The 12,475-nt window shown below is 35.2% G+C and overlaps 1 protein-coding gene across 1 annotated transcript in view; it reads right to left on the reverse strand.

Annotated features, from left to right (window-relative positions):
* Positions 1 to 1,538: 1,538 nt before the first annotated feature.
* LOC140982789 (AT-hook motif nuclear-localized protein 10-like) overlaps positions 1,539 to 12,475 on the reverse strand; it is a 15,498-nt gene continuing 4,561 nt past the window's right edge. Inside the window, exons 3-5 of the mRNA XM_073449491.1 lie at positions 7,562 to 7,693; positions 2,373 to 2,534; positions 1,539 to 2,053 (exon numbers count right to left, since the gene is read on the reverse strand). Coding sequence (XP_073305592.1) covers positions 1,784 to 2,053; positions 2,373 to 2,534; positions 7,562 to 7,693 — 564 coding nt within the window. The 3' untranslated portion in view covers positions 1,539 to 1,783. The remainder of the gene's footprint in view (positions 2,054 to 2,372; positions 2,535 to 7,561; positions 7,694 to 12,475) is intronic.

Raw genomic sequence — 12,475 nt, forward strand, 5'->3', positions numbered from 1 at the left:
ATCATGAAACTCGAGTTTGTTGGGACCTTTGGACTCCTTCATAACCACTTTCTTCACATCTCATTCCCTAAACAATGCTTTCATAATCTTTAAAGCAATTTCACGGTTAGGGTATTATTTGTCAAGATAAGCAAGTTCAATAATAATGCAACTAAAACGTTCATCAAATTCATTTAATGTTTTGCCAGATTTCATCTTGGCATAATCAAACTTTTGAATTGCAGCAGTAAGCTTGTTCTCTTTAGCTGGTCATTTACTTCATATAATTGAGTTAATTTTTTAATCTTATTGAACATATTCTTATCAAGAGTTTTTAAAGAATATCATTAGCCATATTTTCAAGATTGGTTTTTTTCTTATCCTCGGTGGTCTACTCTGACCAGGGATTTTCAACCATTTGAGATGCACTCACAGAGATAGCAATGTTGGCTATCAAGATCTTATAGGATCATCAATGATGACATATCATATATCATCATCTTAGGGAGTCAGATGATAGATGAACAATTAATGTTCTTTGATTTATATCTAAATATGACAATTAACGACTTCTGAAAAGTTGATACATGATAAAGAAAATCGTGTGTGTGTCTTTTTCTTATTAGAAGACATCTTGAACAACTAAATATGTTAGATAATGTATATTGATTGGTCACACGATATTATGAATTATTGGGTTGGTATGTATAAAGACTGACTTGGTGGCAAGTATAAGAGCTAGATATCAATCTGCAGCTTGAGCTTCTTATGCAGTCTGGTTTGAGTCTTGGAAGCAGCTTGTTCTAAAAGAAAGAGATGCAACCTTATGTTAGAATATCTAGATGGAAAATTGCAGACCAACTGAGATCTTGATGATTAGGTTGCCTGGCGTTACTTAATAATGTCCAGCTTGAAACCTATTAATACAAGGAAATAACAGTTGAACCCTGAGACAACTCGATGTTGTTTGCTATTACCAAAACGAACATATTTTCAATCTAACAAGATACATTTAATTTATAACTTTTCAAATTTATAATGCAATTCAAGATACATTAAAAATTTTAAAATTGAAAAAATAAATAAATTTTTTATGATTTTAAATTAAAAAATATAGTTTTAAATTTTAATAATAATTATTGCATAAACGTAAAGGGTAGATGTTCACTAAAAGTTTGAAGCATTATGATAACATTATGTTTTCCTATTTTGTCATTTGCATAGTAATTTAGTTTACAAAAATATAACCACCTATTTTAAGGTTCCTTCATATATATATACAAACCAATTACAACATTGACAATTCATAATATAAAAATTTTTTCCTTTAAAAAAAAAAATAATAATAATGTAAAACTTTGCTTATAATCCACACTTTCATAATTAATATAGAGAGAATACATTAAATACACTTACAAATTAAATTATTTACCTGGTGATTATGTTAATAAAATATTTCTTAGTTTTTACTTCATTTTTTAGAAAAAATACTAAATAAACAATAAATGGAGATAACCCGAAGCCAATCTGGACCAATTTTTAATCCGCGACACAAATCGTTTCGAGTAAGAATGATAATAGCTAGGACATGCCATATATAGCATTAAACAGGTTAGCATGTCTGAATCTGTCAGAGAACCAGCACATCTACCAAAGGCTAAACTAAAGAACAAGAAAAAGAAATAAGCATCTAAAGAAAATCCAATCTAGGGTAGGAAATCCGTCCTATACTCTGTTAGCAATTACAACCAACCTCTAAATGTAATCTCGAAATCCACATATGCATGCTGCAGAATATGTGAGGTTAATTAGGGTGCATTTTGATGGAGTTTGGCCAACCCATTGAAGAATACATCGACACGTTCTGCATTGGTTGACCAGTATTACCGAAAGGTCCTGAGCCACGATCTAGAGGACTGTCATCATTTTCCTCAGCCGACTCGCTGGAAGCACCGGGGGAAGCAGGGCTGACCCCTGCTGCTGGCGTGCCAAAATTGACCATATGTGCTTGTGGTGGAGACGACAATCCAGACTTGGATTTCTTCCCATCTGCAATGAAACTGCCTACCACAACCTGTTAAAGAAAATAGTCTGATAATAAATATGGAATAAGTTCGAGACGTGTTACATAAGAGTAACTAAGACTATTTCTTACTGTTTTGGTAAAATAAGGGCTAAAAGTCTTGATGGAAAAGAATACAGATACATAAATACAAGTGCAAAATCGTCATCGTCGCATAAGTCTCAGACCCAAGCTAGTTGGGTCCAGATAAAACAAATAAAACTATGGATTTAAATAAAGTTTGAAACTTAAATGTCTGATACTAATAGATCTTAAGGTATCACACGGTATCATAAGATTTTTAATGTGAAAAAACCTGTCCAAACATTACCTGAACTGATGATGCAGCTTTGAGCATTCCTGCTACTCCACCACCCAATACCCTGCCGTCTGAACCAGCCAGTGACACACTCAGACCACCAGTTCGATTGCGGTTACCAGAAGTATCTGATAGCAGGAAAGAACCTGACAATGAGATTATCTCAAATCGACCCTGCAAACAGATGAAGGCACCATTATGCATGGTCGTGTACCACTCTCAAGATGAACTGAAAAGAAACTACACCATCTTTACATTGAGCCCTTTACAGTAGTTGCACTTTTGGGTTTTTTATAAGAAACTATATTCACCACTACAAATGAAAAGGGCAAACAAAAGATAATTGACATTGAAAAACTTTAGTTCAACTTGAGATGTTATCGGGAACCAAAGAAAGCAAAACAAATCGGTTGGCAGCTTCGTACAGAACACCAACGATGAAAGATTAAGAATGTCTATTTTATGAAGAATACCCAGTAGCCACCCACTTCATCTCTTCTTGGAATGGTCTTTCGAGATTTTATTGCAAGTGATAGTTGAGGTTCAGATGACTTCTGTACAAGTGGATCAAGACTCAAATGGATGACTGAAGATACTTTGGATCGATAAAAATGCATTTCGGCAGCTTGATCCAGAACTACTGGAGTTTTATGTACAATAAACCACAACGAAGCTGAATAGGTTTCCGCCAGGGAGAATGTGCCTTAAATGAGTCAAAAAACATCAAAACCTGATAATTAATTAAAAGATTTGATAGAACATAATGGGAAAGGAGGATCCATATAGCCGACCCCAGTTAGTGTGACAAAGGCCTGTTGCCGTTGATTAGATGTGAGTAAAAATAATTATGTTCATCTTATTCTTCTATTGTCAAATATAAAAAACTATAAATTAACTTCCATGTACATCTCTCAATCGATATCATTATTAACAAGTGTTCTAAATTGCGCCTAGGCGGCAGCGGGTGCTAGTCGGCCAGCCTAGGCAGCCTTAGGGTAGTAGGACTCCGGCTGTAGCTTCAACTGCGCCGGTCGAGTTGACAGAGAACGGCGAAGATTTCGGCGGTGACAGCTTTCCGGAATTTATATAGCCGATGAGATTCTAGGCATGATGAACGATGAAAACAGAGAAAAGAAGGAGAAGGAGAGAATGAATGAGAATGGCAGCAATCAGTGGCGACTAGGGCAAGAGAAAAAAGAAATATATCAATTTTTTAATTCTAGACCAATTAATAGACAAGCTCATTAATTTACAAATAGATCTAATCACTGATATCCAATAACTAAAATATTAAACATATTTCTTGTTCTTTATTAATAACAGATTTATTACTTGTCCTCATGAAACCAACTAGTCCCCGCTTAGACGGCCTAAGTGCTGATCTAGAATCCGACTAGCGTCTAGTGAATTTTAGAACCTTGATTATTAAGGAACATGTCTTCACATCGGTTTGTCGTTTCTCGTAGTTATCATATGCCAATATAACTAGCAAAATCTTTTGAAGAGACTAGCATTGTAACTAGTGTAAATTACTCATAGTCACCACCTTTTAAAATAACCATCTGCTACCAATCTATATTTATCTAGCAACCCTTACATCTGCTACAACCTTTCGCTAACAGATCCACTTGTATCAAATTGGAAAAATTTCCTAATGTGGATCTATCAAAGTTCATTATTTGTTAAGAGTATATGAATTTCCATTTCGGATCCACGATATTGAGCCATAATGCTTCCATGAAAGTCTTAGGATCATATAGATGGTTGAGTTCATCCTGGCTATTTTAAGGGGTAGACCATAACATACCGCAGTCTCAAAACCCTTTCATATCTCCTCGGGACCAAAATGCCCAACTGGCTAGTAGGAACAATCATTGTGGTTGTGGTTAGTGACTTGAACCTCTTGAAGTCCATTGCACTACCAAAACTATTGAATAAAACTTATTTCTACAATAATGTGGCATTTCATGAACCAAGCACTTTTTTTCCCCGAAGATGAGATAAGTAATAGCCAATAGACTCCAAATATTCCATAAAGCAACACAAATATCTATTTGTCTCTCCCACTATCCACTTCACGTAGGTAACACTACCCCAAACACTAAAATATTCATAAGTGGATAGCTTCCAAAGCATTCTCATATGAAGTACACTTTCGTGTTTCCAAAGGTGCTGAATTCATCAAACGAGCTGTTTCAAACACACAACCCCCAAAACGAGCCTGGGAGTGCAATAAAACTCATCAGAGCACAGGGTTCATTTCCTTCTCTCAAGTCTCAACAACCTTATTCAACTAGAGCGTCAAACTGAGATAATATCATTCACTTTTAAGATAATCTGAAAAGAACGTGATTGAGTATTTACTTAATCCATTAGGCATAAATAAATGACATAATACTTCTTCCCAACTAATTATCCCCTTCAATTTTCAAAGGTCTCAAACTTGTACTTCACCAAACATACATACCAAAACCTCTTGTAGTCATCCGCAAAGGTAGTGAAATAGGAGTATCCTCCCCAAATCCTAACACATTACAAGATTTTTGCACTAAAATTGTTTAGCTAAAAAAATTGCAATTAAACAATAAATCTATCGTCTCTTAGACCAAGACAACAATTTTTTTTTTTGATAGAAAACTAAATTTATTAAAATATTTAAAGGTTACACCATATACGCGGATGAGTAATCCGCAACAACGTTACAAGAAAACGTCGCTAAAGCACAATGCTATGACATCATCACACTATTCTCACGACCACACCAATTTCCAGTCCCTCACTAAATCTGAAATACATAAATGATTGTACTCTGGCAAGTTTGTCGTCAAAGTTGCGACTCTGAATTTTATTTTCTCCCAGACTTGTTCCACGGATTCCGACACATCTTCAAAAATTCTGTTATTTCTTTTCAACCATAGGGACCAAAATATGCAATGAATTATCATATACCAGAAATTGCTGAATCTTTTCGCTATGTGGCACCCGGAGTCCAATACAAAAAGATCTTGAGCTTTCCTCGGAAAAGCCCATTGAAAGCGCAGGTCTTTTAAAACTTTCATCTAAATTCCTCTCGAAAATGAGCAATGCAGAAGTAGATGATCTTGATTTTCCTCTTGCTTTCTACATAAGCAACACCATTGCGGACTTAAAACACAATCCTTCCACCGTCTTTGCACCGAGTCGCACGTGGGCAACTTCCCCAAGGCCACGATCCACGAGAAAATCTTAATCTTTTGTGGGACTTGTATTTTCCAGATATTATGAAAAAAGTAGAATAACGGGAAATTGCAAATGGGGAAGAAAGAGTTATACACAGAACAACCCTGAAAGGTCCCCCAACCAAACTCTAAAATCCTCAATACCCATCTCCAGTCTGACACTCTCTAAGACTCCTAACAGAATAGTGAACTCACGTAGCTCAACCTCATTAAGATCTATTCTAAACCTCACATCCCAAATGATAGAAAAACTGCCACCGCTATTGACGACATCTTTGAAATGACGGATAGGTTTTGTTGGTTGAAATGCAAATTCGAAACAAAAACGTAAATCTGATTTTAAACGAGGCCCCCCTCCCAAACATCCTCCCAAAAACGAATGATATTGCCCTGTTTTGGCACCATCCTAATAAGTTGATGAAAAGCCTGGTAAAAACGAGAGATAAACTTCCAAGGACTTCTGAATGTCGCCTTCTCCGCCAACCCCATGTCCCACCCGTTATCCTGGAGACCATAGATGCTTTAATAACTTTTTTCCACATCGACCCCCTTTCTATTGAACATCTCCACCACCATTTTCCAAGAAGAGCCTTATTCCTAAGACATATATTCCCCAATCCCAAACCTCCTCTGTCTTCGGTTTACACATCTACTCTCATCCGACAACATGACACTGCTTCTCCCCATCTGCACCATCCCACAAAAAATCCCTCATCAGCTTTTCCATTCTTTTAGCAACCTTAATTGGCACTTTGAAAAAAGACATGAAATAAGATGGCATCGCACATAGCACGGCCTTTATCAAAGTAAGTCGGCCCCCCTCGATAGGAACGACTTTTTCCAACTTGCTAATATCTTGGACATTTTAGATATCACAGGTTCCAGAAGTCCATCTTTGTGGGATTGCCTCCCAAAGGTATCCCAAGATACTTAATATGACACCTCTCTTTTTTGCACCCAAAAGTTATTGCCATTTCATCGACTTCCTCTCCCGAACAGTTCAATCCCAGCACAACACTTTTACCCAGACCAAGACAACAATTGATCATGGTAAAGAACATGAGTAATTCATTATGATTCAATTTTTGGGATTACGAGAAATAAATTAAGGTACAAATTTCATCTCAAAGAGTTCATGAGATTAATAAAACAATTTTTGGCCAAGACAAGACTTGTGTTTGCTTTACTCTTCTCAACTTAGTCAACCACTGGTCACTACCAGAGAAAATGATTGAAGCATTCTGTTTTTCGACATTTGTTTTTCAACGGTGAACTAGAACTTTAATTGTAGACAAGAAAACTCACACTTCAATTTTTCTTGATGTCTAAGAGTTGCTTATCAATATTCAGAATCCGCACAACATAATTCACTTGAGATACAAGTATAAAGGAAGAAAAATCTCTAAAATAGAATGGGCACCAGCAGAACTTAAAACAATGATTAAGGTAGTTTTTTAATATCAAGTTTTGAGTTTTCGCATGAATGAAGAAATCTCTGGCACATTCTTTAGCGGCCATGAGTTACAGCGTAAAGGCAGATAGTTTTCTTTATATTGTGATCCCCTTAGATGTATTGAGTCTAGATTCCTTTGATTATTGTCGCCTCCTAGAAGAATTAGGACTCTTTGTCAAAAAACTTCCAAACCCTAGCAAGTTCTCTCGATGTATGGACCTTGAAAGTCCAAATTATCGGTGGTGGTTAGAGAACACAGTTCATTGTGGCTCATCACATGACCCTCGAGTGGTGAAGAATAAATTTTTGGGAAAATTACCAAAAAAACCCATTCAAAAATTTCATATCCAACAAACCTTAATATAGTAAAAAAATTATCATTTAAAAAATATCAATCTTCTATTTTTCATACAAAAATACCCAAATTTGTCCAAATATTATTTTTCCCCAAAATACAACGCATTGATCTAACACCGCAATTTTTTTGGTACAATTATATGTTACACCAAGAAAAAATAAATGTCACACACCTCATATGTTACTGTGCCGCCAGACATTGCTGGTTGGCGAAGCGTCACATTGCTGATGGAGCCATTAGCAGATAGAATGCAAACTGTACGTGGTCCCTGCTGAGAGAATGCCATGATTTTTGAAGCTATATCCTGAGAACACCAAAAAAATGGAAATTATAACTTCTTCCTCAATGCATAAGGTTCGCATGGAATTGGACAGCACTGCAGATACAAAAGGTTGAAAGATGTCTTAGCACGGCTTCTTGCACTTACACAAATCTTATTCCATGCAATGTAAAGTCGTCGTATAAATCATGCTTATTTTTAAGATTATGTTGCGTTCCTTTGAACAAAGAAGGCTTTTTTTCCCTAGGACGTCTCTTCTTAAAAGGCTGCTTAATTAAAGGACCCAATGGTATCTAAGAAACAAACATACTCGGGACCATTTATGAACTCAGTCGAACTCGAAATCGGAATTGTCAATGTCATTACTTACCACAAGAATCTTAACAATTTAAAAACCAAATCAACTTTGAGCAAACATTTCTGCTCAAAATGAAATTCAATATAAAGTACACGAGCAGGCTTTGACAATTGACTCATTATTTAATGATAATATCATCGATATATAAACAAATATTAAATTTTGGAGAACGATGAATTAAAAAAAATAAAGAGTCGTGCACTTCTCAATCCTACAAAGTTCATTCCTTCTTTCATGATTTTCTTAGAATTCTTTCAATGTGACAGGATGTGCGCTTTGCACATTCCACTGGTGTTTTAACACAATGGATGTGATGCTTGCTCTGACTAAAAAAAACACACTAAAGCATGGATATTGACTTCCATATGACCTTCTCTTTATTCATTCTATCGATTGAAGACGTCTTGATTTGGTTGTAATTATCCAACTATGGATCTTCAATAACATCTCAAGAGATATAATTTGTTTCCCAAAGACAACATATGAAATCTCTATATGACTTTTCAGAAGCTTCCATTTCCGTAATCGCTACCTTAAGCATATGTTACTTTTTTATGGACTAGACTGGATATTCCGATTCTGTAGAACAAGGAGTTTGAGCAGCTATTGATTTCTAGATGGTCCATAACACTACAAAGGGAAAAAGAAACACCTGTAGCACATAGGTCAAAATCATTAACTGTATTACCATCTTGACTAAAACCTATTACTATAGTCACATAATAGACCCTTTTTTACAAAATTGATCATTTTTTAAGATGACCTACGAACACACCTGTAGAACATAGGTCAAAATCATTAACTGTACTACCATCTTGACTAAAACATATCACTATAGTCACACAATAGACCCTTTTTTTACAAAATTGATCATTTTTTAAGATGACCTACGTTTAGGATTGAAATTTTACTAAAAAAGATATAATCATACAGCAATTTTTTAATTTAATGAAAGCTAGCATAGCAATGAGTGCAGGGAAATCTAATCCACTCACGACGACAAATAGAATAAGGTTAGGAATGCTTCGTATAGAAATAGTGACTGATCCCAACCAAGAAAGGTTTATTTACAATAATAGAAATTTCGGTGAAGCAAATTTCTGTGACCATATAAGTCAAAATCTTTCATATATTTTAATCAGTCCAATGACTTTCTGCAAGATACACTATTGATTATGATTTAATGTTTTCTTTAATACACATTCTGAACATATAAATTCCATCACAGTCAAAAGGTTCTTTCAAATTTTTTCAAATGCTTCCAGTGTTTGTAAGATTTTGTCCTCGGTATTTTTTGACATGTTCTTCCCTTCCAACAACAGCCATACCCAAAACATTCGTGCTTCCATTTTTTTGTGAGATTTGGTCCTCAATATTTTTTTCCATGTTCTTCTATTCCAGCACATGTTTGTTAAGAGGATCTCAGATCACTTTTATGTTTCTAAAATAGAAGTAGAACAAGAGGGACAAATTTAACCGATTCGCCTCTCGTACATGGCACCGTCATTGCAAAAGGAGTAATACAATAACATGGATTTGACAAGAGGTTACATAACTCGAAACTTTAGATATTCCAAACCTCTCCAAGTTCAAGAATCCAGATCATGATTTATTTGGTCTTTTTATATCTTTAACATTCGGTTTACACAGAGTTGTCTAAAGCGCATGAAGTGCGAGCAAAAGCGCACCACTTCAGTGAATCGTGTGCTTCGAAGAGAAGGCAAGCTTTTTTGTTAATTTCTGGCAGAGGTTTTCTCCTCTGTTTATTATTTTTAAAAAAAAACTGGTCAACCCCTAACAAAATTTTCTCTTCCCTCCCCTCTACCCTTGTGTTGCCTCTGCCAGTGCGTGAAGAAATGGTGATGTAGATTTGGAAGACAAAGATATTGATGATTTCAATATTTGATATTTCATGTTTCAAATTTTAAAATAATTTTGATTTCATTTTAATTTTTTGTTGTGATTTATGTATGTATAGCGTGCACTTTTCTTTGCTCTTAAAGCTATGGGACATTTGAGCACTTTAACGAGATTGTGCTTTAATTACTATGAGTTTACCGGCATTAATTGCTTTATTTTCATAGCATATATAAATTACAACGCGTAAGAAATATTCATCACCGTAATAGAAATCTAAGAAACATATCATCGTCTCTAAATATGTAAAATAAGAGAAACTATGCCATTTGTTCATGCAATTTAACAAATTATCATCCATCCAAGGAAGTTTGCAGCAAACAAGCAGGCGCAATCAAATAGAAAACAATAGATTTACCCTTTGCTGCTTGTACCCAGGCAGCACAACATTTTAATACTTGCAGTAATAACAAAAAGAATTTATAATCTCCTGAGGTTGTGTTTATTTTGAGGATAGGATTGTGTACAAATTAATTATGTTGTGATTATTCTAGTGATTGAATAGGATTAATTGCGATGGACAAATAATAATAAGCTTTGTTTGATTGACGAAATTGAGATTGAGAGTTTGAGAGTATGATTAAAAAATGGATGAAAAATTTTCCTTTGAACATCATGAATAATATAATGTTTAGTTTCATAGAATAAGCGGTAAGAGTCATGTAATAATGATTGACACTAAATTTATAGTTTGCCTATTGTTTTTTTATTTTTATTTTTTGATGGGAAACTATGTTATATTCATTAAATGAGATCAATAGTAACATATAACGGACAGGTGATCCGCGCAAAAAGAAAGAAGAAAGACAAATACCCTGCTCAAATCAACAACATACATAACTCCAATTTTTCACTAAATCTGAATCGAGTAGTTCTTAAACTTTACATGTTTCTCAATCCAGCTAGAAACCCGATTCTTAGTTTTGCCCCGACATTTTTCAAAACTCTTCTGAGTTGTCAAAAATCCGTCTATTCCGCTCCAACCAAAATGACTAGTGAATACAATGACTTATTACTGTCCAAAAAATTTTACCCCTCCTACCGATATCACGACAAAGATCTACAGCATAAAGTTCGTGCGAAGATCATGGAGCTACCCAAACTAAACTCATCTCCTCCAAAGCTCTAAACCGAAGACATATCGTGAAAGAACAATAAACAAGTAAATGATCATGATTATCCCCCTCATTCCGGCACAGCACACACCAATTAGAACACAGAGCACACGAAGGCTATTTCTTTTGCATCATCTCACATGTGGGCAACTTACCTAGCACCGTGGTCCACGAGAATACTTAACCATTGGTGGGATCGGCGTTTTCCAAATGACATGAAAGAGAAAAAAAAACCACTTATTGGAAAGAAAGACCCGTAGAAGGACATGATTGAAAAAACACATGAAGGATCCCCTTCCCAAACCCTGATATCATCAATCTCCTCAACCAATTTGACCATCTCTAAAGATCCTAACAATGAACTCAACTCATTCACTTCCTCATCCCTCATATCCCTCCGCAAGTGCAAGTCGCAAGATAAAGAAGAAGAGGATAAAAAATCATCCAACTGAACAAAATGAGAAATGGGCTTATTGTGAACCGACGATAGCCAGAATAAAATAGGGTAAAGATCCTTAAAAGAAGCATCCCCCAACGATCTATCCTCCCAAAAGATCCTTCCCACATCCAATATCTCGAGTTAACTCTTCCTCTTCTCCTCCACACAATTAAGGCCTAGCAGGGAACTTTTTTCCATATTGATCTTCAAACCTGACATTTGACAAAATGAGTTTAAGATCTCTACTAAAAACCTCAAATGACTCTCATTGTTGACAAAGAACAAAATATCATCCACAAACTGAATGTGTGACATCTCTACTAGCTCTTTACCCATTTGCAAACCTCGAATGAGGTTCATTTCCTTGGCCTTATCAATCAATATGCCCAGCACGTCTACAATCAAATTAAACAAGAAAAGTGAGAGTGGATCACCTTGTGTAAGTTTTTTCTCACCGTTAAATATACCTCTAGGCCTACCATTAGTAAGAATTGAAAATGAGATAGTAGAAACACAACCCCGAATCAACTTTCTTCATCTCTCTCCAAACCCTTTTTTCAATAGAACATAATCCAAAAACCTCAGTCCACATTATCATAAGTGCACATTTGGTAATCTATCTGATTTCTTCGACACACTAGCTCTTCTAGTGCACATTTGGTTTCCTTTCTCTCGATTGCTAACTCATATGACCCCTGACGGCCTGACCCTCACGTTCTTGCTCATCCAATTGTTGAATTTTATTTTTTAACTCCGTTAATCTCACTCCAACGTTCCCGAACACCTATTTATTCCAACCTAACAGCTGACTTTTGATGACTTTAAGTTTCCAATTTTTATTCCATTAATAATTAAAATTAATTAAAAAAGTGTAATAATGTTTTTTCATATTAAATATATTTATTTCAATCTTAAAATATTATAAAACAAAAATATGATTAAAATATTTATTATTAAATTTAAGAACAATTATAATT

Source organism: Primulina huaijiensis, chromosome 8 (genome assembly GCF_012295235.1).
Source record: "Primulina huaijiensis isolate GDHJ02 chromosome 8, ASM1229523v2, whole genome shotgun sequence".
Taxonomy (NCBI): domain Eukaryota; kingdom Viridiplantae; phylum Streptophyta; class Magnoliopsida; order Lamiales; family Gesneriaceae; genus Primulina; species Primulina huaijiensis.